Source organism: Ochotona princeps, chromosome 24, assembly GCF_030435755.1.
Source record: "Ochotona princeps isolate mOchPri1 chromosome 24, mOchPri1.hap1, whole genome shotgun sequence".
NCBI lineage: Eukaryota > Metazoa > Chordata > Mammalia > Lagomorpha > Ochotonidae > Ochotona > Ochotona princeps.
In genome coordinates this window covers 10,489,585-10,511,056 of record NC_080855.1, presented here as the reverse complement: position 1 = coordinate 10,511,056, position 21,472 = coordinate 10,489,585, and the positions used below count along the sequence as shown (strand labels likewise).

Below are 21,472 nucleotides of genomic sequence, written 5' to 3'. Positions count from 1 at the left end.
CTTCAAAGAATCTCTGTCCAGTGGAGGAGCCTGGGGTCCCACGACTTGATAAAAGCGACCAACAACATCTTGGGGGTAGGGGTGGCCTGCATGAGAAGTCCCTGCGGGAATCACCCTGAAGCCTGAAGCCGGGAGCCCACCTTGCCCAGGGACCTTGACTGATCAAGTGTAGCCGCAGGGTTTGACCTGGGGCAGGGAACTGCCCAGGGCCCCCTTTGCTGTAACCCACGGGCTCTCCTGGGGCACAGACGCACAGACCAGGCCACTACCGCACCTGCGGGGAGGTGGGGGTTGGGGGTGGGGAGGAGCGCCCTGCTGGGTGTAGTTCCTAGGAAGAGGAGGAGCGCCCGCCCAGGGCTCGCAGGCTAGGTGAGGGCCCTCGGCCAGGGGGCGTGCCAGGCCCGGGACGGAGGGAGGGCTGGGCCCTAGCGGAGGCGGCCTTGGCCTCGGCATCTCCGCCCCCGACCCAGCGACCGCCCCTCCCGGGAAGGTAAGGCGCCACCTACCCGGGGGCGGCCGCAAAGCCAATGGCCGTCGGGCGCTCCGCCCCCGCGAGTAGTGCCCAGGCGCCGCGGCCACTCCGCACTCGGGGCTGCCCGCGCCACCGCCGCTCACCTGCGCCCGCCGCTCTTCCTCGGTGCGCGCCGGTCCGCCCATCCCCGAGCGCCACCATGAACTCGCTCTTCAGAAAGAGAAACAAAGGCAAATACAGCCCCAAGGTGCAGGCACGCAGGTGAGGCGGTGCCGGGACATGGGGTGGGGGGCGGAGTACCGGGTCCCCGAGGGCTGAGGGGCGGCTGAGCCGGAGAGTGAGGGACGCGCGGGGTCGCCAGGCTGGTGAGGATCTGTCTGGGCTGAAAAGCACCGTCGGATGAGGGTGAGATCAGCGTGTCCGAGGGGGACACCGGGAACTCTCAGAACCCGGGTTGGGGGGACGCGAGGCGCGGCCTTGAAGTCCTTGATGGCTGGGAGATGAGTCCGCGGTGCCGGACACCAAGTCCTACGCCTGCTTTGGGCCCCGGCAGAAAATTCACGGCAGGCCTGCGGCAGCTGAACGCGTTTCCAGGAGGCTGCGTTGGAGGCGGTGTGCGTTGGGGGGCCCTCCGCTAGCTGGTGCTAGGGCGTTGGGGGGCGCTCCTCGGCGGGGCTCAGCGCGCGCAGGTGCTCCTGGCGTCGGGGAGGCGAGAGGTGAGGGTGGCGCGGGGCGGGCCATCTGCTGCTGCGCAGTTCCCACACCTGCCAGCCTGCACGCCGAGAGCCCCGCCCAGAAGCCGAGGTGGGTGCAGAGTCGCCTGGGAAGGGCATAGGCCGGGTCCCCTTTTTCCCCCCAGACTACACAGTCAGGCCGGGCACTGTGAGGCAGCTGGGTGGCGCGGGGCCTCCTCCACCTCTTCAGTGCCCTTTCTTCGGGGTGTGGCTCCTTCCCCACCCCCCACCCAGCCCCGAAACTGGCGGCGGCATCTGTGAGCCACGGTTCCCAGGGCGGCCTGGGAAGGCAATGACATGCCTCGATGTGTTTGCGCCGACAGGCAGGCAGCCCACGTCCGTTTTGATAAGCTTAATGGATTCATTTAATAACCGGTTTGGGGAAGTTAGGACGATGCTGAGATGGGGGGGTGGAGGTGGGACTTGGCCCCTGTCTTCTTCCCCCTTCTAGGGAAAACCGGGTCAGGGCTGTAGGTAAGGGGTGTGGGGACCAGCTGAAATGCAGAGCCCTCCTGGCCTGAGGTCCCACCTGCCTTGGGCAGCTCCTTGCTCCTCTCTCCCTGGGCCTCTCATGAGGACAGGAGAGAGCCCTGCACCCAGGAGGACCTGTCCAACAGGTGCAGGCGGGCCTGGCACACTAGCCTTCAGTTCCGGCTCCCTCCGGCGCCCTGGGACCTGGGGTTACCCCCCACCCCGCCCGGTAGCTCCCTGTCTGTGTCAAGCTCAGAGGTATCCCCCCTGCCCCGCCCAGTTCTCTTTCACAACCTTGGGGTTTGGCATGCTGTTCCTCCCTGGCCAGCCAGCTGGCTTTCAGACCCAGCTGGGGTCCTGGCCAGTCCCTGTGCTGTGCCTCTGAGCATTGCGCAATCCTATGCTCCAAGCCAGCCCCACACGATGATGGCTTTGTCCCGGCCAACACCAAAGCTGAGGCCCCAGTGGTCCTCCACAGCTGCACACACCCACACACCTGGAGCTGGGCCTGGGCTTGGACCTCACAGAGTTGAAGTGAGCCTGGGCAAGCTGTGGGCTGGGAGTGGGGATTAGCCTACTTCCCCATCTCTCCACCTCTTACGCTTTCCCCAGCCCCATCAGCCCTACAACATATGTCCAAGGGGCACTTGGGGTTCCAAGCTGTGGTCCCTGCTCCAGAGGTGCTAGCCCTTCTGGTTGTTGTGTCACTGGGACTGAGTATTATGACTCTTTCAGAGGGAGGATGGGGCTGCCTGAGAGGTTGGGCTCCGGGGCCAAAGGGGCAGGCTAGACCTGGGGCCCAGGAAGTGGGAGACCTCTCTACACGCCCTGGAACTTCCTAGAGCTTTCCTTTGCTTTTCGGCAGAGCAGGGCTGGGGACGATCATTGCATCATCACACCTTGCACCTCCAAGGTGTGACCTTTTCAGCCAGACAGCCCGGGCTTTGCATTGTCCAGGAGCTGGTGACGGAGTAGGGAACCCCGCTAAGGAAGCTACCCTTTCTTGCTGGGCAGCCTCCTAGCAGCTGAAATCAGCAGGGCCAGGCCAGGGTGTGAACCTGCTGCACCTGTCACCCCAGTTTCTAATGACAGGGATGGGAGCAGGTGTTCACACCTGAGATAATGATGGAGTCAGGCCAGATGGTGCAGGTCACAGGACAGTGTCCAGCCCAGCTGGGAAGCCCTGCAGGGGGACCCGCTCCCTCCCTCATGGCTGGAAAGGTGCTTGGTCTTTCTGAGCCTGCTTTTGCATGTGGATATCCACAGGTGGGCTGGCTGGGAATAGCGGGTGCCTGGGATGGTTCTAATTAGGAACCGAACAGATGTGGCACCTACTGTGCCCACATGGAGCTGGAACGTGCACTAGGGATAAGGTGGCCATGGAGAAGATGCCGACAGCCACCTCTGCCTGATTTGTTGTGCTGGACATGTTGGGTGAAGGGCTGCAGAGACTCATGGGAGTCATGCGCTGGGTGGGGCTGATGAAAGGCAGAGCAGGATGGGCTGGGTGTCCAGCCCAGCTGTCCTCATGCACCACGACCAGGCTGCAGTGAATTGGCAGGATCAGCAGAGGCCAGGGAGGCTGTCCCCTGGGAGGAAGAGGAGTCAGACCTGTCCTGGCAAGGGGCCGGGGTTGAGGTCCAGCTCTGACAGAATTCTGCCTCTGGTTTGGGATGGAAACTTGGCCTGGCTGTAGCACGGCCACTTGTCCAGCTATGAAATGGGGCTCATTGTGCCTCAGACATGGCTCCTGGTGAACACACAGCAACCTACCCTCACCTCTACCATCCCTCCCTCGGAGAGTCTTGCAAGTTGATGCAGCCCTAATGGGAGCAACTTGCCTGTGAGAGGAAGAGCCCGAACCTTTGGGAGTGCCAGCAGCTGCCCCGGGGCGCCCCGGGCACAGAGCTTGCTATTATTAACCGCGTGTGTGTTGAAGCCCCCGTTGTGCCTCTGTGGAGCTGTGTGACCTTGCACGGGTCTCCTGATGTCCTCAAGTCTCAGTTTCTCTGTCTACAAGCTGAGGAGTGATGAGGGCTTCCTCTGGCTGATCAGGCAGCTGCGTGCATGCAGAGAGAATGCCCGTTAGCGTGCCCAGTGAACTACAGTGGCCAGCCCTAGCCCCTGTGTGACAGCTGCATGCTTTGGCTGTGGCATTGAGCCCAGAGCTGGCTGGGCAGCCAATCCAAGTGGACCTGAGTGGACACACACATGCTGCAGACTGGGGAGCACTGGGAGGCAGTAATGATTTTGTGGAGGGCTCTGTCAGCAGAGGGTACCCCCCCTCCTATTGAGGAACTACCTTGCCCTTCATCAGGCGTCTACTGTGCTACCATGGATGCTATGGCAGCGTGGCCACCGGCCGGGGGGGTGTCCCTCCCAGAGGGTGACACTGAGGCTGGGGCTGAGCGGCTGATTCTTTCCAGTACTTTCTGTGTGTTTGAGTCTGTTGTGAGCTTACAGTGTTTTAGGTGAGGAGTGGGATGGAGCAGGAGCACTGGAGGATGACATGGTCTGTGGGAGGCATGCACGGGGTTTGGGCAGGGATGGAGGGTCCTGGGGTGGGTGGCATGGAGCAAGCCTGGCAGAGGGAGCTGCAGAGCCGCTTCCCAGGTTCAGCTGTGCCTCTTGCTGGCTCTGAGGCAGGTCCCGACCTGGCCCTCCATGTGACTTCTTCCTTCTTCACTGGGCTGTAAGCTGCCTGGTGGGCCCAGCACACAGTAGGTGGCCTGTAGCCATGGGTGTGGTCTGGGTTGCATCCGAGGTGCCATGTGCAAAGCATCAGACGCCTCTTCGCTGCTTTGGTAGCACAAGAGTGAGGACTTAGGGCCCAGAAGCACGGAGCTTACAGAAGTATCCAAGACTTGCCTGAGTGCTTCCTGAGAACCTTGAACATATTCATATCTGTGGTGAGATCCCAAAGGCCCTCATTTGACCTGGAGCCCCAGGCCCTGCCCTAGAGACCCAGAGAGAGGGAACAACCTTTCCTGTGTGGAAACAGATGAGGTCACAGACCTGGAGGGATGTCGCCAGCATACCGTCCAGTGTGAGGATTAAGGGCTGGGTGTGAGGGGATTGCTGTGTAATGGCCAAGGATGTTTGCTGCAGGGACAGTATCAGTCGGTTGCCCAATCAGTCACTCAGGTTTATGGGGCACCTGCTGTATGCTGCTTCCCTGCAAGGCTTCCTTCCCATGGAGATGGAGTTCTTCCTCCTCTGATTCTGATTTTACCTTCATGGCAGTCCCCATTCGTCCCTGGGGGGAAGCATAAAGCTAATGCCAGGGCCCCGTCCAGACCAAAGAAGGCAGAGTGCCCCAATGTGCACAGAAGTTGGGACCGCAAAGTTATGTGAATTGTTGTTGCCTCCTGTATTTGGTGTTGTGTTTTCAGCAGTATTTATCTGACACATCCTACTCCACTTCTTTCTTTACAACCTTCCTGTGTTGTTGAGTTTCAGGTATATGTCTAAATATGGCAGATAGTTTAGGGAGATGGTATTTCTGTGTTTTCACTTGAGAGTCTATCTTTATTATTATTATTATTATTATTATTATTGGAAAAGTAGATATACAGAGAGAAAGATTTTCTATCCACTGGTTTACTCCCCAAGTAGCTGTAACAGCTGAGCTGAGCCTATTTGAGCCATGAGCCAGGAGCTTCCTCCAGGTCTCCCACGCATGTGCAGTGTTCCAAGGCTTTGGGCCATCCTCTACTGCTTTCCCAACCCAAAAGCAGAAAGCTGGATGGAAAGTGGAGCAGCCAGGACACGAACTGGAACTCATATGGAATCCCGGCACATGCAAGGCAATGACTTTAGCCACAAGGCTATCGTACTGGGCCTAAGAGTCTTTGGCTTTTCCTCTTTGATGTAAGAATGCCTTCTTAAAAAAAAAAAAGATTTTTTAAATTTTGTTTTTATTTTTTTGAAAGGCAGAGTTCCCAAGAGAAGGAGAGACAAGAACAAAGAGATTTTCTGTCTGCAGGTTCACTTCCCTAATGGCTACCATGTCCAGAGCTGGGCTGATCTGAAGCCAGGAGCCAGTAGCTTCTTCTGGGTCTCTTCCATGCTTGTAGGAGCCCAAGGACTTTGGCCATCCTCTCATGCTTTCCCAGGCCGTAAGCAGATAAGTGGAACAGTCAGGAATTGAACAGGCACCCGTATGGGTTGCTGGTGTTGCAGCTGGAGGATTAGCTTCCTAAGCAACAGCGCTGACCCCAAGAGAATCTTTGTCTTTGAATAGATGAGTTTAACTCCTTTACATTTATTTTAGTAAACATTGTGTTTGGGCCCACTCGCATTGTGTCATCCTGTTCATGGAGCTTTTCCTTTCTTTCTTTTTTTTTTTTAATGTTGTTCTGCTTACTATTGCGTTGAGCTACATTTTCACAATTTAATGTAGGTCCTCAGGCCTGGATGGGACAGAGTATACAAAAAACACACTGACCTAGGCCATTTGGAATCTCAGTAATGACAGTCGTTGGGGGCGTTTTCCTCTACCCTGCCTGCTGGCCTGTAGGTTCTGGGGCAATGAGGACTTACTCATCTTTTGAGGGGCCCTTCTGTGGCCCTTAATTCCAGGTCTCATCTAAGTCAGGTGCCCCATAAGTAGGTGTCCCTTGGAGCAGGATTTTATAGCACATCAACAGTCTGTCTCCTGGGGCTCGTTCATGGAGAGGGGCCTGTGAGAGAGTGAGCCAGCAGGGTGGCAGGTTGCTGAGAATGGGACTGAAAATGAAGTTGGCATTTGTGTGGAGCTGCAGCATTTAGCAGCATGAACCCCACGACCCTGAGCACGTTTTCCCACCTTGTCAGCAGGGGTGATGTGACAGCATTGCCTCTGGAACACAGGATGCAGCCTGGGCGAGGCTCTGGCACGTGCCAAGTCCTCCTGCCTAAAGGGCCAGCGGGGAGTGCCAGGGTGAATGACACAGCCTCAGTTTACCACTTTGTTTCCCAGTGCTGGGATCGTCCTGGCAGAGGTGTCAACCAGATGTCATCACCGGGCCTCACCCACTTGTCCCACACCATCTCTTGTCACTTGGAGCAGGGTGGGGTGAGTGTGAGCTGGTACTGAGGTGTCTCCTCCCTAACCCCGTTCAAAGGAGGTAGCTTGGAAGCCTGGCTGCTGGGATTCAAATCTCGGTACCACCACGTTGCAGCTGTGGGGACACTGGACAGATTCTGTAGCTTTTCTGGGCCTGGGTTATCTTCATCCAGGGAATGGGGGTGTAGGGGTTACTATCAATGTGCCATCTGCTCAGATCAATACCTATTGATTGAGCCCCAAGTCGTGATGGAGTGAAAGCTAAAGGAAATAGAAGCCCCACTTCTAGTCAGTTTTTGCTGTCCAGAGGTTGATGGCCTGCCAGGTAGCAGTAAGAAGGAAGGGGCCCAGGAACGGATAAAGAAACTGTGGTACGGCTTGGCATGATAGCATAGTGGTTAAAGTCCTCGCCTTGGGTGCACAGGGATCCAATATGGGTGCTGGTTCTAGTCTCAGCGGCCCTGCTTCCCAGCCGGCTCCCTGCTTGTGGCCAGGGAAAGCAGTCGAGGACGGCCCAAAGCCTTAGGACCCTGCACCCACGTGGGAGACCTGGAAGAAGCTCCTGGCTCCTGGTTTTGGAGTGGCTCAGCTTCAGCCTTTGCAGCCGCTTGGGGAGTGAACTATCAGATGGAAGATCTTTCTCTCTGTCTCTCCTCCTCTCTGTATATCTGACTTTCTTAAAAAAAAAAAAAAAAAGGAAAAGAAAAACTGTGGTATGGTTTACTCATGGAATCCTACTTAGCCATAAAAATAATGAAATCTTGCCATTTGCCACAAAGTGGTCCCAGCTGGAGTCCACTGTGCTTAGTGAAGCAAGCCAGTTCCCAAAGGACAAATACAACATATTCTTTCTGATATAACACAACCAATATTCAAAGCACTGCATGCATACACACATATGGAGTGCACAAGGGAGATTAGCCTACTGCAAAGTAATGGCACTATACCATATACCTTTCTATTCCTGAATAATAATAGAACTCCCAGTGACACTTACAAATGTACATTCACATTATGATACTATTTTTTTTCCTAAGATTTATTTATTTTTATTGGAAAGGCAAATATACAGAGAGGAGGAGAGACAGAGAGAAAGATCTTCAAGGCAAGGACTTTAACCACTACACTATCACCCCGGGCCCAAGGTAGGTGCTTTTCTCGCTGTCACTCGGTGCTCACTTCCTGAGTACCCACTGTGTGAAGCAGGGCCCTGAGCCTTTGCTTCCTCCCCGAGGTAGCCCTTAAGCAGGGCAGGGGAAGGCAGCCCTCCAACCACCGAAGTCGGCTGCCCAACAGACCTACGAGGCCCCCAGGGAGCAGAAGGGGTGACCAGCCAGGCCCCTTCTCTGGCTCCTGGGAAGGGGTGTGCAGTGTGCATGCCACACATTCCAACGCTGGTGCCTCTGCCCCACCCACGAGACAGAGTCAGCCCCAGAGAGAGGACTGCACACAGGCGGGGTGGACGGCTGGAATGTGGCGATGGACTCAGCCCAGCCAGGGGTGCTGAGCTCGAGTCTTGGTCCACACAAAAAGAGCAAAGCCAGGTGGTAAGCAGAATGAGGCCTCACTGAGGCTGCTAGGGTGTGAGCGCTTCCCATAGAGGCTGGGGACTAAGTCCAGCCCTGTCCAGAGGCGGAAGGGCCAGGCTGCAGTGGCTTTGACCCAGGAGGGCAGGCGGGCTCTGGGCTGTGCCCTGGCACTGCCTGCTCAGGTACCACGCTCTACTGGGGCTGGCCGTAGTCAGGGAGCTGCAGGCAAGGCCCTACCCTGGAGCGGCCGTCTGGCCAGCTCCTGGCACATGCTGGTGGGTGGGGGGGCTGGTGGGGAGAGGAAAGGGGTCATTTATTCAGGGTCACAAAGGGCCAAGTGTGAGGGAGGCAGACAGGTGCTCCTAGTACATTTGGGCTTTGTGACAGCAGCACTAACGGGCTCGGATTCACCAGGCCGCAGCCAGTTGTCCAGAGTCTCAGGAGCTGCTGAGGCATGTAGGCACCCCAACCTTACTGAGGCTTGATGAGAGTGCTCCCACAGTGATCTAGTAAGCGTGTGGCTGACGCTGCCTCGCTCAGTTGGCTGGCAGTGTGTGCTCTGCTAGCGGTCAGGGGCCCTGATCCCTGGGGATGAAGCTAAAGGGGTAACCCTGAGCCCTCAGATGCTGGCCAAGTCTGCAATACTTCACCACTGCCACCTGCTTGGTCCCTTCTTATCTCCAACTCACAGATGAGGAAATAGGCAGAGAGGCTCTGGAAGCCCTCAGGGCTATGGCCAGGGTTGGCTACTCTTACAGGATCTCCCCTGGGGGCAGGGTCTCCCCAGCTCCCCACCTTTCTGTTGCGTCATCATGCCAGGATGCTGCCACAACTTGACAGTAGCAAGTTGGTCCAGGCAGGAGGGCATGACCTTGGTTGATGCCAGCAGAAGAGTGTACAGGGGACCTGTCCCCAGTGGAACCAGAGAGGGCAAGGTGGGACCCTGGGGTGGCACCTGGGGTTCCACTGGAACAACTGGGTAAAAGCCCCCAAGACCATCCTCTGTTCTTGCAGACTCAGGCAGGTCCTGAGAGCAGGGCGCCTGCCCTGTGCCCACCACATCCCTAACCCCACAAGCCTGAAGCCAGGGGGCTGCCCAAGGCTGTACACTGCCCCCTGCCAGGCCTGGCAAGAATGTGAACTGGGGTCATATATCCTCCTACTGCTTTGAGTGTCCCTCAAGAGCCCACTGTTCCTTGTGAGCCTGTGTTGTTGAGCCAGGAGCCACCAGTGTTTCCAGCTGCTGTGCCCGGAGGGTTCTCCGATGGGACTGTCGGCTGTGCTGTGCTTTGGCCTTAGTGCGCTGGCTCTGAGTCCCTGCTGGTCTCAGAACCTTCAAGTCCTCTCCACCGGACAGCAGACCCCATGCTACTGGTGGTTCCCGGCCTGACCCCGCCCCAGAGTGCCTCTGGCCCCGTGACATCCTGAGGACACAAAGAAGCACCTGTTTGGGCTGAAACTGCAGGCTCAACCCTGGGAAGCTCTTGGCTGCTGTGTCCCCAGGTGGCCTCCCCTTCTCCCTTCCTGTCCCAGCAGAGAAAAGCAAGGGTGAGTTCAACAAAAGCTGTTTGGATCTGCTGTAGGTGACACCTGCTGGACTCAAAAAACTCTCCTGCCAGGAAGCCCTTGGGACACGACCTGGCCTGGACTTAAGCGGTCATTGCCAGAGCTCTGCGGTCCTGAGTCTCCGTCCAGGTCTTATCCCTCTCTGTGATCTCTGGCTAGGCCTGGGGATTCTCTGGGCTTCAACATGACTCTTGTCCCCCACCTGTCCTCTCTGTGGGATCCCTGAATGTGACTTGTCAACAACAAGCATCAGCTTCTCTCAGAATCAACAAGAAGTCTTTCTCTTTAAATGGTAACTTGTGCCGACTGCCCCAGTTCCCCCGGCATCCTCTCTGCTCCAAGGCTCTGCATGTCTTTGCATCTTGCCCTTTTGCAATAACTGGACCAGATGCAGGTTCTTGACCTTCCCTGCCCTGTGTAGACTTCATACTGGGCAAGTAGCCTGGCAGGTGTTCGGCAGAGTACCCCTGGCATTGACCTTGACTGCTAGGTCCCTGTGATGGGATAGAGGTGCATCTCTGGGGTGTGTCCATGAGGCTGTGTCCTTCCCGGTGACCAACATCAGCAGTACCAGGACAGGCATACATACAGCAGGCAGGTACTGCTGCACTCCCCAGGTGCTCATGGCAGCAGGGGCCAGAGCCAGGGACTGAGAACTTCGTCCAGGTCTCCTGCGTGAGTGACAGGCCAGGCACCCAGTTCCCTGAGCCACCACTGCTGCCTCCCAGGGCCTGCACTAGCCAGAAGCTGGAGGCAGGAGTGACCCCCTGCCACCTTGTCTTTCTGCAAAACCAGGTAGGTGCCTCTTAGCACTTGTTCTTGGACGGGGCCTGTTTTATATGACCAAGTACTGTAGACAGAAAAGCAGGGGCTCTCTGGGGAGAAATAAGTCTGTGGACAGAACCCCATGAGTTCCTTGCGCAAGAGGTTATTGCCTGGCGGTCCATACACCAGCGTTTCGTGAGGCTCCCTGTGGTCATACCTCCCATTTGTGCTGGGCAGTTCTGAACATAAGCTGTCTCGAATCTGCCAGGGAACTCCCAGATCTGCTTGTAACCCTTCACTGGGTCCTTGAGCCCCATGTTGTCTTTGCAGTTTGGTTCAGGTTTGACAGAAGCAACCCCAATCCTCTTCCTATCTGCTCCCCATCCCAACCTTCTGGCCACTTAACAAGGAGGTAGAATGCATTGCTCCCGTATCACAGATGATGACACTAAGGCTTTTAGGCTCACGCTGCTGGCTGGTACACTTGGGACATGAACCCTGTATGACTGCAGACAGCAAAGGCTCTTCCCTGCTTGGGCTGCCCCCTGTCTGACCCTGGGCACATGGCTTTGTTTCCAGGACCCTGTTTTATTCACCTGAGTAATAAGCAGGTGTGGCCACATGCTTTCAGAGGCATTTTCAGGTGCATCCAAGTTGGCTTCTGGGTGTGTGGGGTGAGGGGTGGTGGCAGATGTGCTCTGCCATCATGGTGCTCAGCCCCTCCTTTCTGTGGGTCGCCTGGCTTGTCCGGTGGGTGCTTGCTGTCTGCCTGGGCCCTGCTGGTGAAGAGCTGGACCAGCTGGGCCAGTTCCCCAGGCAGGCGTCCTGGCCGAAGATCTGTGCCCCTCCCTTCCCAGCGGCACCTGCCCCACCTTCATTCCTGCATTTCTGGTGTGGGGCTGTGGGGCTGTGGCTGTCACAGAGTAGGCATGCAGCCAGCTGGAACCTGCACTTCTGGTGTGGGGCTGTGGGGCTGTGGGGCTGTGGGGCTGTGGCTCTCACAGAGTAGGCATGCAGCCAGCTGGAACCTGCACTTCTGGTGTGGGGCTGTGGGGCTGTGGGGCTGTGGCTCTCACAGAGTAGGCATGCAGCCAGCTGGAATCTGGGAGACATGCTGGACTCTTTGGGATGGATCGGGGACCCAAATCAACCCAGAGGGGGAAGTGCTGAATTGCCATGGGAGATCTGGATTACAGCCCCACTCCCCTGGCCCTAGGGGCTGCAGTTCAGCATGACATGGCTTTGTGCCTTAGTTTCCCCATCTGTCCACCATGGAGAGCTTGCTCAGGCCCCAGCAGGGCCAACAGCCCTCTGTGAACATCAACCAGCGTCTTACAGGCGGGAGCTGGCGTGGCCTCACTGCCATATAGGCTGCAGTGGGACCAGCCTGAGGGCCTAAGAGGCTCGTCCTCCTGCCATTGCAGCCGTTTTGGGAATGAACCAGCAGATGAAAGATCTTTGTTTCTGTCTCTCCTTTCCAATAAAAATAAATAAATCTTAAAAAAAAAATAGTTACTGTGCTGTAGCACATCAGGGCTTGTTCCTTTTTAAAACAGGTTAATCAATGAATTTAAAGATTATAGATTGATTCATTGATTTAAAATCCAAATGAAAGAAAGGGAAAGATCTTGCAAGTGCTGGTTCCCTCCCCTAGTGAACATGATAGCCGGGCTAGGATGGGGGCAAAGCCAGGGACCCTAAATCCATCCAGGTTTCTCACATGGGTGACTGGGCTTCAAGCCCTTGAACCATCCTTCCACTGCTTTCCCAGATGCAAAATCAGGGAGCTGGATCGGAAATGGAGCTGCCTGGACTTGAACCCATGCTCTGTATGGGATGTGGGCATCCCTGTACGTTCCCTTCATTGGAGCCACACGTGGGCTTCAAAGTGCCTTGCTGCTGCAGTTTTGAATGGTGGGCTAATGTGTTAAGTGCTCCAGGCTGGGAGACCTGCACGCCTGTGATGTGGAGCTGCTCAAGGGCTTTGAAGTCTCAGCTGTGCCACTGCATTGTTGTGTGGCTTTGGGAAAAACAGTTGACCTCTAGAGGGGGGGGCTCAGTCTCCACATCTGTAAATTGGAGATCATAATGCGATCCACCAGCTGGAGATGTGCAGGGAGTGAGTGACACCAGCTCACGCTGCGCTTGTGTCTGCCATATGTCACCCCTGGGGCTATCTTGGCAACAGTCCACTACTAGATCAAATCAATGTGGCCCTGGGCAAGTGCCTCAAGGCTACCCAGCTTCCTCAGGGCAGGGTAGGATGACACGAGGTAGTATGAGGCTGAGGACTGACCTTGCACACACAAGGCAGCCAGTCGTTCAGGACCACACAGTGGAGGGAGGCCCTGAGGCAGTGAACCCACATTGGACAGCCTGACAGCCCAGTGCCAGTGAGAGGGCTGGGTGGGAAGCTGGCAGGACAGAGCTGGACACACACAGTTGGAGATTCTCATCTCACCCACCTGCAGGTATCCACAATGTGCTGTGTGCTCTGCTAGGATGAGGCTTCAGGCTGAGAAGAGTTGCCTAGCAGTGCAGCTGGGAGTCAGAGGCAGGTGGGGCTCAGGCGTTGCTGCTCAGGACAGGGGGACAGGGAGTGTAGGACTGTGACCAGGGCTGGGCCAGAGCTTCTGTGGGCGCTCAGCCAGACACCTTCCCCAGGTCATGCTTCTGCAACCGGCTTCTCTCTGCAGGACTTCTCAGTCCTGAGCTTAGGAAGGGGCTCATGCAGACATCGCTGGGGTTCCTGAGACTTCACTCTAGGAAAGGCTGCCCCATAGAGATTTATAGAAAGCATGGCTTGGAGTCTTGCTCCCTGAAGGCCTCCCCACTCCTGTGCCAGGCCTGGCCTGGAACAAGCTCTCTTATGTAGAATTTGGGCCTTGTGTGCTGTGCCATGTCAGCCACACCTTCAGTGCTTGTGTACACACACACATACACACACAATTAAGGGCAATAGTAATACATTTTCCTGGGCCCAGCTCAGGAGACCTGGGATCTGGGTGGTGCCTAGGAACCTTGCTTTTCCTGCTATAGAGTGTGAGTCCAAGATCCCTGCTTTGGGCACCAGCCTTCTGCCCTAATGTCCAGGAGTCCTACCTGACCCATCCCAAGGGACACACCCAGGTCTTGCCTTCTCTCAGGGGAACGTAGGAGCTCCAAACTCCTCCCCACCCTCAGATCCCGGATGCCATCTGTCTCTCTGGGAGGTGTGTACTGAAGGCCGATTTCCTCCCTGTGTGTGGTATGTGTTCTCACCGCCTGACCGAGGGAGGCTGTGTCTGCATTTGGCTCTGTGCCTGGTACACAGCAGGTGCTTAATGAATGCAGGGGGAGCACGGCTGCTTGGATTCTGCACAGAGTCCTGCAGAAGAGCCTCTGGGGAGACTGGGGAACCAGGTGTTGTAGTCACAGACTCATGGGTCTCTCTCTTCCTGCATTTAAACAAGCAATAGTAAAGGGACTGGATGGTGATCCAGAAGACTCCATAACAATCCGATGCTAGCCTTTGCAAAGGCTGACTATGTGCCTGGTCAGCAGCCCCCGCATGGACAGAAAGCTGCTGCATCCCCAGCTATGCTATCCATCAGCAAAGCCAAGGCCACAGAGACGCAAAGCAGCTTGGGCCCAACGCACAGTCAGCAAGTGGCAGACATAGGCCAGGATTCAAACCCACAACTGATTCTGTGGTCCTAACAACTGGGATGTGTTTCCAGGGCAGGGGGCGGCAGTTGGAGCTGACCAAGCTACACAGAGCTCTCCCTGCCCCTCCCAGGAGGTGCCATTCTGACTTCAGGTCCTGTTCATACTCCCTGAGAAAGCCCAGGAGGAGGGTCAGCAGTTCTGACCTGAGGTGGGAGCAGGTGACTGAGTGTCCAGATCGGACCCAGGACCGTGCTTGTGCTATTTCTGTGTACAGTGAGAGCTTCCAATTTTCTTTTGGCTGCAGAGAGAGTGAGCTGCTTTTCTAAGAATGTGCACTTGGCAGGCCCGGCACGGTAACTTAACGACTGAAGTCCTCGTTTTACATGCACCGAGATTGCATTTGGGCACCGGTTCTAATCTCAGCAGCCCCGCTTCCCATCCAGTTCTCTGCTTGTGGCCTGGGAAAGCAGTCAAAGACGGCCCAAAGCCTTGGGGCCCTACGTCCACCTGGGAGACCCAGAAGAGGCTCCGGGCTCCTGGCTTTGGATTGGCTCAGTTCTGGCCATTGTGGCAGCTTGGAGAGTGAATCAGTGGATGAAAGAGCTTCCTCTCTGTCCTCCTCTTTGTATATCTGACGTTCCAATAAAAATGAATAAAACTTTTTAAAAATCATGTGCTTGGCTGTGCAATGGAGATGGAAAGAAAACCACTGTGTGACAGTCAGTGAGGGTGTCTACCCCAGGATCACAGCAGCATGATTCGTGATGGCCTCAAGGGGGAGATGTCTGAGTAGCCGCCCTGACCCCTATGCTGCCTTTATTTGTGGCTATGGGGGCTCAGCCTGCGAGGACAGCGCCCTCTCAGAGTCTGGGGGCAGGGACAGCCTGGCAGTGCGGGGTACCGGTGGAGATGCGACCCTGTTCCTGACCCTGTACCCACACACCCACGCCTTCCTCCCTCAGCATCTCCAACAAGGAGCTGTCAGAGCTGATCGAGCAGCTGCAGAAAAATGCTGACCAGGTGGAGAAGAACATCGTGGACACCGAGGCCAAGATGCAGAGTGTGAGTGCCCGCAGCCCGGCTAGCCCTTCCCTACCCTGGGCTGCCAGCCCCGCTCGGACCAGGACTTGGCTGATGCCCAAGGGCAGTGCTGCCACTACCTCCCAGGAGCCACACCTCTGCATACTTGCACAGTCGTGGCTAGGGCGGAGGGCAGCTGTGGGCAGCTGCAATGCCTCAGAGGCAGTGGCAATGGCTCAAGTAGTCGGTTCCCTGCCACCCATGTGAGAGACCTGGATGGAGTTCCAGGTCCTGGCTTCGACTGCCAACTCTCACATGGGCATCTGGCGAGTGAAGCAGTGTCAGGGAGGTCTCTCTGCCTCTCAAATAAAAAATACATTTTTTTAAGAAGGAAATGTTTACATTTTCTGATTTCTACATCCTTGGGTAATTGTGGGAGTGATTTCCGCCGGCAGCCATGTGGGTATTTGCAATATCATTCATGGGTCTTGCCAAGTGATCAGCTTAAAGATCAGTCTGCTATTGATTGATTTTCGAGTCCTGCCTCGGTAGGGCGAGACGAAGTGATGTCAGGGGCCTTCTGTGGCCCGTGGGCCGGCGTTCCCCGCCTGGAGTGCCCAGGCAAGGCCATGGACATTTCCCAGGAGTTCCCTGGGAGCCTGTCCCATGGTAGTTGTCTGGAAGCAGCCCCTCTGCTCACCCATCTCCCTGCTGTCTTTGAACCCTCAAGCGCTCCCAACCTGTGGCAGTGCTGGGGAGCACCTGAGTATGAGCTAATGATTGACAGATTCCTCTGTCCTGGGATTAATCTTTGATGTTGCAGTCGCTGCTGCGATCTGCCGCTGCTGATGGGGCAGAAGAGATTCTACCACAACCCAGAAGCCTGTGCTTGGGTTGTAATTAATCAGCAGGCGGGCACTGAAGGCAGGACGACAGCTTGGAGCTGTATGATGTGTGGGTCTCACTTCCCACCCTGGGGGAGCCAGGTTCCCTCAGCCCTCCTGGGCTGGCTTAACGCGTCTTCTTTTCCCAACTGTAGGGATGGGTACCCGGCTTGGCCCCCTGCGTGTGGCCTGTGTGGACACCACTTGTCTTTAACTGTCCATTGCCAGCTCTTCCCCACACAGATGGACACAGGGCTCATAAGCAATCCTCGGTTGCTTGTCTGTCCCAAGCAACCACCCCTCTTCCTGCTCATGGTCTACCTCGGGCTCCATCACCCACTGCCCTCTTCATCTTCCTGGCACACTGTACTCCGCAAGTGGCAAGATGGGGTTCTTGCAGACCCCTCTCTGGAGCCACACTGGGCTCTGGGTCTACACCGCCTAGCCGCAGCTGGGGTGCCCTGACCACTGCTCTGGCTGTCACTGCCATTCACTTCGTTGGCTCTACCTTCCAGCCATGGTGCCTCTTGCCTTGCTTCCTCCTGTCTTAGGACCTGTGCGTGAGCCTGTCCCCAATGCACAGACCAGTGTGGCCTTCCTCCCATCTTGGCATAGTCGGCTCTCTTGGTCCATCTTTACAAACGCTGACTCTCACAAACAGGCCTTGTCATCACCAGGCATGCCAGCTAGGGAGGGCTGCATGCCCGGTGCAGGGTAGGGCTTTGGGCACTTGCTGGCCTCTCTCCATCCTAACAGGGTCCCACCACTGTCCCCTTTCTCTCTGTGGCCCTCACAGGACCTGGCCCGGCTGCAGGAGGGTCAGCAGCCGGAGCACCAGGACGTGGCCTTGCAGAAGGTGTCAGACTCAGAGAAGCTGCTGTACGTGCTGGAGGCAGATGCAGCCATCGCCAAACAAATGCGGCACCCCCAGGGGGACATGATCGCTGAGGAGTAGGTCCCCTCTGCATCCTGGGCCATGCTGGGCGGTGGGCTGGGCAGGGGTGTGCAGATAATCGGGGGGCCAGGTACAGTAGTAGTCCTGTCCTGTAGCTGGAACAGCTGAGGTTTGGACGCTGATGTGGATATTGTGGTCATGAGAGAGCTGTTGTACTGCCTGGCTGCTGGGCTTTCAGGCAACGTCCCCCAGGGCCCAGTGTCCCATTCATGTCTCCCAGACCTCTGGCTTGTTCTTTAGCTTAGCCTGGGTCAATCCCAGCAGGGCTAGGGGCCCCTTGGCACCTCCATGGACCCCTGTACTTTTATGGCCCTTGCCGGACAGCAGGCTACAGAGGGCACCAACACTGCCTGTTCCTTCCAGTACATTCTGTTGTTCTGGGCACACAGTAGGTTCCTCAGGAAGCACAAGCAGAAGAGGAGAGGTTGAGATGTAGTAGACAGGAAGAGGGTGGACGGGAGGATGCCCAGAGGTGCTGGGTCTGAGACCTCTGAGCAGGAAGCCCATAGCTGGGGTCTAGGGGGCAGGGGGAGTGGACAGGGCCCATGTCAATGAGCCCTCCTCACCCTACGGCCTCTCCCCTACCCCCCAAACCCTTACCCTGCTCAGCATCCGTCAGCTGAAGGAGCGTGTGAGCAACCTGCGCGGGAAACACAAGCAGATCTACAGCCTGCCAGCCAAGGAAGCTGACCCCCAGGTCAACTGGGCAGCGCTGGTAGAGGAGAAGCTGGTACGGCCTGGGCAGGGCTGCACGTGTGCAGGCAGTGCCCCCATCCCACGGGTCTACTCGACAGGAGGGGTTGTGCAGCAGTGGGGGAAGTGAGAACCCAAGGAAGAGGTGGAGTGAGTATTAGGTCCAAGGTCATGTAGGGAGGGGGCCCTGAGCCCCACCAGTCACACCTTGTCCCAGTGCTGGGCGGTTGAGGCCCAGTCTGTTGTGCCCTCCCCACGCCCTCACTGACCCGTCCCCACCATGGATGAGCTCACGGCTGTGGCAGCTTTCCCGCTCTGAATGGTGTGGCAACAAGCTATAGTGACACCAAAGGAGACAGAGTTGAGACGAGGCTCATGGGTGGGCTGCAAATTGAGGTCCTCCCCTTGCTCTCTGCCCCACCCCATCAGGACAAGCTGAGCATCCAGGGCTTTGGGACAGACCTGCCGCTAGTGGACAGCCAAGTAGAGCAACACAACATCTTTCACAATGAGGTCAAGGCCATCGGGCCCCACCTGGCCAAAGATGGAGATAAGGTGGGAGTGTCTGGTGGGTGTGGTGTGGCCTCCTCTCTGTGGGTGAGGTGAGGCAAGGGACCACTCTCGCATCCTGGCCCTAAGCTGAGCTTTTGTCTTGTCCCCAGGAGCCCTCCAGTGAACTGCAGGCCAAGTACCAGAAGCTGCTGGTGAGAAGCCCTGAGGGCTGGAGGGCCGGGGTAGGGATATGGGTTCAGAGCTCACTCTTGGATGGCAGCAGTGTATAGCAGACGCCTCAAACAGGTCAACAGGGTCTCCTCCAGGACGTACCCTAGCCTTCTGATCCAGGGACATAGCCTGTCTCACCTTTATTAAGCACCTGCTGTGTGCAAAGTACAACACTCAGGCTTCTGCCTCCTGGTCACAAAGATAAAAGCAAAGGCCAGAACTTCTGACTTCACTGAGCAACACCAGCTGGTCTCTGTGCCCCAAGGGGCCAACACTATCCCTAGCCCCATTTCATAGACAGGTAAAGTGAGGCTTCCTGGGAAAGGTGAGGTCTATAAAGGTTTAGTTCATTTTGTCCACTGCTGTGTCCCTGGTGCCCAACCCCAGCCATAGCAGGTTCTCAGCACATACCTGCTGGTCAAACCAATGAGTTTTAGAGTCTATAGTCTTGTCCCACCCCTGGATGGGAAGGCTGATCAGGACTTGGTGCTGCAGGAAGTGGGGAAGGGGGTCAGGCCAGGCCAGGCCTCAGCACTGCCCATGACCCTGTCCCACAGGCAGCATCGGAGGCACGGCAGCAGCACCTGCGCTCGCTGCAAGACTACATGCAGCGCTGCACCAACGAGCTGTACTGGCTGGACCAGCAGGCTAAGGCCCGCATGCAGTATGATTGGAGCGACCGCAACCTGGACTATCCCAGCCGCCGGCGCCAGTACGAGGTGAGCACTGAGGCCTTGCACAGGATGGCGGGAGCCCTAGGCTGCCAGGCTGGGTGCTGAGTCCACCACCATGGGGAATCCCCTGTCTGCAGAATTTCATCCACCGGAACCTGGAGGCCAAGGAGGAGAGAATCAACAAACTGCACAGCGAGGGAGACCAGCTGCTGGCTGCAGAGCACCCCGGCCGAAACTCCATCGAGGTACGTGAGCCTCCAGAAACCAGAGAGGGGATTGTGTGCTGTTGTCTTCATCACCCTGACTCTGCCTCCTCTGCTGATGTGACTCCTGACCCCTGGAAGCCTGTGAGCGAGCAGCCTGGGACTGCTGTGACCAGAGATGAGCATCCCCAGAGCCCTTCAACAGGCATCCATCCTCTCAGTTTTAGGGGGCAGAAGTCCAACCCCTCCAGTGGAGGCCCCAGTGCCTTCCCCCGTCAGTGGCTGGCAGCTACCTCACTGCCTCTCTGCCTCCGGCTCTTGACCTCTGGCTACACTTCTGAGGGCACCAGGCCCACCCTAACTTGAGGATGTTTCACCCCGAGATCCCCAATGACATCTTCAAAGGCCCAATTTTCCAGGTCACACTTGGGGTAGACACACTCCCTCCTTATGTTACCATCCAGGGTATGGCCACTGGGCTCCCCAACATGGCTCCTCTCTTCCAACTCCCACCGCCAAGCAGTGCTACACCAGGAGCGTTTGCTGACCCCTTGGTGCCCCAGGGGCTTGGCTCCCAGTGACCTGCCGCTCCTTCCCCTGGCAGGCTCACATGGAGGCCGTGCATGCAGACTGGAAAGAGTATTTGAACCTGCTCATCTGCGAGGAAAGTCACCTCAAGTACATGGAGGACTACCACCAGGTACCTGCCAATGCCAGGGCCAGGGCCACCATGCAGGGGAGTGCTCGTGCCCTTGTGGGGTTCCCTTCCCAGGTCACGATGCCCTTGCCTCTCACGGTGTCTTTAGGTCTGCCTGGACCTCAACAACAAATTGACTTGAGAGAGTAGGCTGAAGAAAATTTTTAAAGAAGATTCATTTTGGGTCTGGCATGATAGACTAGTGGCTAACATCTTTCCCTTGTTTGAACCAGGATCCCATATGGGCAGTGGTTCATGCCCATCCTCTACTGCCTTCCCAAGCCACAAACAGGGAGCTGGATGGGAAGTGAAGCAGCTGGAACACAAGGAGATTAGCCAATTGAGCCATTGTGCTGGGCCCGAGAATTGTCTAGAACAAAGAGGGAAGGGTTGTATCATGGCTCAGGATGAAAGAACGGTCACACACTTGTTAACAATGGAGGCCTCTCTGGAGCACTGTGTGTAGGCCATCACAGTATGGCCTTGAGTGGCCATGATGTCACCAGTGATGTAGCCTATGGGACTCTTTCACACCTGTGGTCCCGGCATGACCCAAACCTCAGGGTGCAGTGCATGACTGCACAGAGAGGAGTGGAGTGAGAGAGAACCAGGACTTCCTGTCCAAGATTTATAGGCGCAGGAGGGGGTGTGTGTGTGTACTGGTGCTGGCCTGGGAGGGTGTGTGTGTGCTGTACTGTACTGGGAAGCCTCGGTCTGTTGGGGCCCCCAGGAGCTTGGAGCCACAAGCCCAGCCCGGGTGCTGGTGGTGGCTTCCTGTCTGATAGGGCCCCCTACCCTGTTCCAGTTCCACAAAGATGTGAAAGACGCCCAGGAGCTGCTAGGCAAGGTGGATTCCGACCTGGACCAGAAGTACAGCCCAGACTTCAAGGACCGGTATCAGATTGAGCTGCTGCTGCGGGAGCTGGATGTGAGTGACAGCCTGGCAGGGCCCCTCCCATTGGGACCATGGCCTGGAGGTCTCACCACACCGGCCTATCCGGGTCCCCACAGGACCAAGAGAAGGCTCTGGACAAGTATGAGGACGTGGTACGGGGACTGCAGAAGCGAGGGCAGCAGGTAGTCCCTCTCAAGTACCGCCGGGAGACGCCACTCAAGCCCATCCCTGTGGAGGCACTGTGTGACTTTGAGGGCGACCAGGTGAGCTGGGCAGCAGGCAGCCTGTGTCACTGGCCAGTACTAGAGCGTAACGCAGCTGGAGCCAGGGCCCTATGCAGTGTTGTCAGGATCTTGGGGGCATCTTTGCCAGTGATGGGCATCACTTCCCCACCCAATGGCCCTACCCTGGGTCCGCTGTTCATATTCTACCAGCTAAATAACCCCAGTCATTCCAGCAGCAGGTCTCAGGGAAGGCTCTTACTGGTTCACAGTGA

At 56.8% G+C, this 21,472-nt stretch overlaps 1 protein-coding gene across 1 annotated transcript in view; it reads left to right on the top strand.

The window, feature by feature from the left end:
* Positions 1–431: 431 nt before the first annotated feature.
* PPL (periplakin) overlaps positions 432–21,472 on the top strand; it is a 32,809-nt gene continuing 11,768 nt past the window's right edge. Inside the window, exons 1-11 of the mRNA XM_004586728.4 lie at positions 432–733; positions 15,195–15,294; positions 16,933–17,087; positions 17,701–17,821; positions 18,214–18,339; positions 18,447–18,488; positions 19,065–19,226; positions 19,319–19,426; positions 19,989–20,084; positions 20,887–21,009; positions 21,093–21,239. Of these exons, the coding sequence (XP_004586785.2) occupies positions 528–733; positions 15,195–15,294; positions 16,933–17,087; positions 17,701–17,821; positions 18,214–18,339; positions 18,447–18,488; positions 19,065–19,226; positions 19,319–19,426; positions 19,989–20,084; positions 20,887–21,009; positions 21,093–21,239 (1,386 nt within the window). The 5' untranslated portion in view covers positions 432–527. The remainder of the gene's footprint in view (positions 734–15,194; positions 15,295–16,932; positions 17,088–17,700; positions 17,822–18,213; positions 18,340–18,446; positions 18,489–19,064; positions 19,227–19,318; positions 19,427–19,988; positions 20,085–20,886; positions 21,010–21,092; positions 21,240–21,472) is intronic.